At 35.9% G+C, this 6,000-nt stretch overlaps 1 protein-coding gene across 3 annotated transcripts in view; it reads left to right on the top strand.

Annotated features, from left to right (window-relative positions):
• The first annotated feature begins 655 nt into the window (after nt 1-655).
• Nucleotides 656-6,000, top strand: part of LOC306860989 (PR domain zinc finger protein 5-like) — a 93,473-nt gene continuing 88,128 nt past the window's right edge. The window contains exons 1-2 of one of the 3 annotated variants that reach the window (XM_079403033.1): nt 656-933; nt 4,027-4,110. In XM_079403033.1, coding sequence (XP_079259159.1) covers nt 835-933; nt 4,027-4,110 — 183 coding nt within the window. In that variant the 5' untranslated portion in view covers nt 656-834. The remainder of the gene's footprint in view (nt 934-4,026; nt 4,111-6,000) is intronic. The other 2 variants (XR_013783437.1, XM_079403034.1) reach the window with 2 other exon arrangements.

Genomic DNA, 6,000 nt, shown 5'->3' with positions numbered 1-6,000 from the left:
CTGCGGCAGATTGTACGGCCAGGTTGTTTATAAAACATTAAATCAAATAGCTTTAAAAATCAATTAAAGAAAATACAATGTGCACACGAAACAGAGACCACACAGACAGACCAGAGGCGAATGTTCATACTGAGGTGCATTAGCTCTGTTTGGAAGTCAGATTTAAATAAAACATGTCAGTAAAATGGTAATGTTAATTTAATTTAATGCTGTTATTTGTTTAAATCTGGACCATCACGGCTTACATTTATAGGGTCTTAGGCAGTTTTATTATGGGATGTCCTTCACTACCGCCAATGAGCTGGCAATATAACAGAGGCCCTTAGTGGTCCCCATTTGTCACAGAAACTGCTTGTCCCCCACAAATCTAAAAATAAATAAATAAAAAACGACGTAAAACATTGTAAAACATAACAATATACATCATTATTGTTATTATTATTACTAGCCACACGATTATTATTTTTGTTTTTATTATTTAGTTTTATTTCGTTTTTCTAGAATTACATGGTGAACTTTCCCGGCAAAGTAAAATATGTAGCTGACGGCAACAAACTTTCCACCAATCAGATTGCAGAAACTAACTCCGTTACTGCCTCTAACGTGGAGCTTTAGAAACTTTCCACCAATCAGAGCGCAGAAACGCGTTCCCCGTACGGCCAACAGCCAATCGGAAGGCAGAGCCAGTCTCCTGTACAGACAGTATCATGGAAGACCAGACCGGACTGAGATTTACAAACACAGCGAGCACAGAGAATCAAAGCAGCTCCTAACCTGTGTTTCCGAGCGCGTTTCGTCTGTTTTGTTTTGAAGAAAGGTTTTTTTTCTGAAGTAATGAGGATGTTGGGCATGTATGTGCCGGACAGATTCGTGCTGAAGTCCTCTAAAGTTCAAGACGGGATGGGGCTGTACACTGCCAGAGCAGTCAAAAAGGTTCGTGCTTATAAAACAAACTCTCAGCATGAAAGATGAAGTATGCGTAGAGCAGGACGCATCTTCTGTTTTTACTTTGCACATAAAGCATTAAGTATATACTCCTGGTTGTAGTTGCATTCCTCTGTGTATCTGCTTACGTGTGCTGCCACGTCCCTCACAAACAATCACCATGGCAACCATCGCTTCCGCCAAAAATTCACCATGCCAACCACCATTTCCGCCATAATACACAGCTACTGGAGATATTACAGTACAACTGTGGGAGCGTGCTTTTAGTTTCCTATTGTATTCTACTGTCTCATAAAAAAAAAAAAAGGTTTTTAACGTGCAAATTTATTAAAAATAAAAAACTTAAATGATTCCATTGCATACGTACTCATACTCATATCTGGGACAGTTGAAATTTAGCTCATTTGCTTATAGGTGTTACTAGACTTTGAGTGAAGGTAACCTGTGGCAAATTCAATTGAATGGGTATGATTTGGAAAGACACACACGTCTTAATAAAAGCTTAATAACAGCTGATAATGCATATCAGAGCAAAAACCAAGCCATGGGGTCAAAAGAGCAGTCTGTAGAGCTCAGAAACAGGTTTGCATCAAGCCACACATCTGGGGAAGAGTTCAGAAAACAATTCTGCTTCATTGAAGGGTCACAGAAGCATTAATGGAAGAAATTTGAAACAACCAGGATTCTTCTTAGAGCTGAGCAACTGATGGAGAAGGGCTTTGGTTAGTCTGGTGATGAAGAACCTGATGGTCACTCTAGTTGATCTCCATGATCATATGTGGAGATATAGGAGACATCTACAGAAGGACAAACATCACTGCAACACTCCACCGATCTGGGCTTTATGGAGGTGTGGCCAAACTCAATCATCTCCTCAGTGAAAACAAACGAAAACACACTTGGAATTTATAAAAAAAGCACCTAATGGACCCTCAGACTCTGAGAAATAACATTATCTGGTCTGATGAACCTCAATTCCAAGCATCATGTTTGAAGGGAACCGGCTCTGCTCATCACCTGCAGAGTAGTGTGCTGGTAGCAGCCTCATGCTGTGGGGCTGTTTTTCAGCAGAAGGGACTGAGGGATTCATCAGAATAGAAGAAAAGCTCAATGCACCAAAATACTGAGATAGACTTAAGTCCAGAGCATTCAGAACCTCAGACTCGGCAGAAGGTTTACCTTCCAACAGGACAATGACCCTAAACACACAGCAAGAGTGGCTATACACAACGCTGTGAATGTCCTTGAGTGGCCCAGCCACAGCCTGGACTTGAACCCAATACAATATTTCTGGAGAAACCTGAAAATGTGCGTCTGCCCCCATCCAACCTGACAGAGCTTGAGCGGTGAAGAGGTGAGGAGACAAATGGCAGATAATTGCCAAATGATGATGAGCAAAGCTTGTCGTATCAAACAAAAAAGACTTGAGGCTGTAAAGGTGCTTCAGCTAAATATCTAGCTAAGGGTGTGAATACTTATGCAATGTACTTATTTCAGTTTTTTTATTTTTAATAAATTTACGAAGTTGTGACAATTCAGGTGTATGGAGTGTAGTTTGATGTGATGGAAAAAAGTAATTTAAAGAAGTTTAACATAAGGCAGCAACATAACAAAATGTACAAAAATGAAGGGGTATGAATACATTCGCAAGGCAGGCACTGTATTTGCTAATATATACCCTTGTAAAAATAAGTACACTAGCATATCTTTAAAAAAGTAATTATGTAAATAATATACTTAAGAGCAATCTAAATGTAATGATTTCAGACACTTAATTGCATGTTATTTACAATTAAACTAAAATGTGTAAAATCAAAAAACTCATTAATCCAAGGCACTCGAGTAGTGTGAAAAAATTAAAAAGCCTTTATTCACATGGCTTTAGAATTTTAAAACAACATACTCGGAATCCCGCATCCAAAGAGCACCGATGACTTTTTACACGTCAGCAGCACTTTTTTGCATAACTTTGAATATATAAATTGTGTAAAAGTTTAAATTTATATTAAATGCAACAAACACAATCAAGTCACACATTGCAGTTCAAATTCTAAAGTACTTCACATGTGCTTTGGTATGTTAGTCAACACATCAAAATAAGTGTACTTCCTTAAACCATGACAAAAGATTATTAAAACATAGGCCTGGTTTCACAGACAGGGTTTAAGCCAGGATTAGGCCATAGTTCAATTTAGGACATTTAAGTAATTTTTATAAACATGCCTTAGAAAAAAACTTTCCTGGTGTGCATTTTGAGAGAAAACACACGCACTGATATATTTCAAGATCAATCAGTGCAAGTATCCTTCAGTTGAAACAGCTCAGATTTGCATTTTAGTCTGGGACTAGGATTACGCCTTTAAAAGTGTACTTAAGTGTGTTCAGAAATGTGGTCATGAAAGTGTACTTCCTTTAAGTAAACTTAAGTGGCATTTAATTTAATCAGTATTTTGTTCGTGTAATTTACGAGTACAATTAGTACAAGTACATGTTTTTATTTAAATACTTTTAAGATTTGTAATACACTAAATTGCACATTGAATAATGTATGGGAATGTATGAAATAAACAAAAAAAACTTGTTAGTAAATTTCACAATTAGTTGCAAAGAAATAAATTAAATCTGCCTTAAATTTTTAAGTAGAAAGACTGAAATACTCCAATCAAGAATATATATATATATATATTTGTTTATACAGTGTATATCACTTTATCTCTTAATACGATTCAACCTGGTATCTCCTGTTTCACTTTCGTTGCTAGTCTTGAGTTTTCAATTGGTCGCATCTTAATTGGGTCTAGTCATCTGAAGTGTACACAAGCCTTAGGAAATATCGTCTGAAGATTTTAGACCATTATTAACATATGTCACATGTTTTGAAACTGTATTCTGAACATGTCTGAGACGACTTGACATCTCTCTAAATGTGTATATCTCAGAATAAGCTCTATGAGTGGAGAACCAACCCATAGACTCTTAGAGATCCCACAGAGCCGTTCCTTGATCATGTTCAGATAGCACACAGGAACTGCTGGATGTGACATCAAAGCCCAGTCACAAACACTCGCTCTTTCTTCACAGGGTGAGAAGTTTGGTCCGTTCGCAGGTGAAAAGCGGATGCTGAGTGACTTGGATGAAAGCATGGATCCACGACTGATGTGGGAGGTGAGTGACTAGACTCAACAATCTTTCCATCACTTTACCCACAATGCATTGCTATACGGTTTTTGTTTTTGTGTTTCTTGGGAGCATTTCAAAGGCAACTCATATCTTATCAACCCTTTCGGAAATGCTAGATGCTAGTTTATATCTGGCCTATTTTATGACTGCACAACATTTATGTTTTTCTGAAGAGATCGTGAGTGGTTGTCCATACAAACTCACTGTGACCACACTAGACTGTTGGGATTGTTCATATTCAGGTGTCCTGAGTGATTTATAATGTGTTGATATATAGTTTGCTAGGTATTAGCTATAGTCTCGTTTTTTGTTCTTTTACCCTTGTCAAACAGAAGAAGAGATTTCTGTCCCTCCATTGACAGTCTATGCAACTACCACTTTGATGCTTCAAAAAGAGCGTGTAAAACTAATGCATATGATCAGTGGTAATATTAGTCCAAATTTTCTGAAGAGACTCGATTGCTTAATATGATGAACAGATTTCATTTTAAGTCAATTATGGCAAACTAAGCATGCTTGCTTGACGTGAGAACCAATGAGGTTCAGTCTCATGAGTTAAAAAGCACTTTTGAGCTTGTTCTCACATGTCAAGCAAGTACTGTTGAGGTTGTTCGCTGATCAATATAAATATGTGGGTAAAAGCCTAAATTCAATCTGTTCATCATATAAAGTGATCGAGTCTCTTCAGAAAATGTGGACTAAACTGCTACATTTATGTGCATTGATTTTGTCTCTTTGTGAACTTTTTGAAGCGTCAAAGTGGTAATTGCATAGACTGTCAATGCAGGGACTGAAATCTCTCAGATTTCATTAAAAATATCTTCATTTGTGTTCCAAGAATGTACAAAAGCCTTACAGTTTTAGGGTTGCAAACAAGCAGAAAACGTCCAGTACATTTCTGCAAACTTTCAAAAGGTTTATAAAAAAAATTCTAGAATTTTATGAAATTTTCCCCAAATTCTGGAAAGTTCCCAGAAATTCAGGAAAATTCTGAGATATTTACTAGAAATTGTCCAACCCTTACAGGTTTGGAACAACATGAGGGTGAGCAAATGATGACAGAATTTCCATTTTTGGGTGAACTATCCCTCTAAAAGTATATATATTTTAAAAGACTTTCAGTTAATATAATATTAAAGAAATAAAAGGCCCCTTAAGTGACTTAAAGAGAGTTCATGACTACATTTATTAACACATACATACACTTTTAAATGTACTTTGTAATAATTTCTTATATAAAGTAATTTAACAAATTGACGCACCAAAATAAAAAGATGAAGTAACGGAGGAGTGCGGTGCAAACGACGTTGTTGAACTTTGTAATAATGTCAAATAAAAATAAAATATTTAAAGTGCATTTTAAATAAAATTTAATTTTAAAATTTAATTAAATTTTTTTTTATGATTTTTGTCATGTTTTAAAGAAGTACACTTAACTAACTGTTACGGATCTTGTGGTTGTAGAGAACATAACACAAAATAAAGGCTCAGGAGAACGAAGTAGCATCAACACACTTTAAACCTTTAATCAACATTAAACTGAGACAAAAACTAAGGACTTATAAAGGAACCGAAACAAAGGAACAAACGTGATGATTAATGCAAGACAGGTGAATAGGATGAATAATTAACTAAACAGGACAGGAACTACCAAATAAGGGCAAAACTGAACTGAAAGGCACGTCACGTGACACTAACATACTAAGCACGTTAAATAATTAAAACTGTAGTGAGTTATTCAGTTAACACATTTTAAATGGACTAAATTACAACTTCACCACAAATATGTAGTTACAAATATATTTAAGTTTTAATAGGAACAACATTACAATTATAATTCAGTTTACCATAAATACTTGTCAGTACATTTGACAG

This window comes from Barbus barbus, assembly GCF_936440315.1.
Source record: "Barbus barbus genome assembly, chromosome: 41".
Taxonomy (NCBI): domain Eukaryota; kingdom Metazoa; phylum Chordata; class Actinopteri; order Cypriniformes; family Cyprinidae; genus Barbus; species Barbus barbus.
Note: the sequence above shows the minus strand (reverse complement) of the source record. Positions and strands in the feature narration are given on the sequence as shown.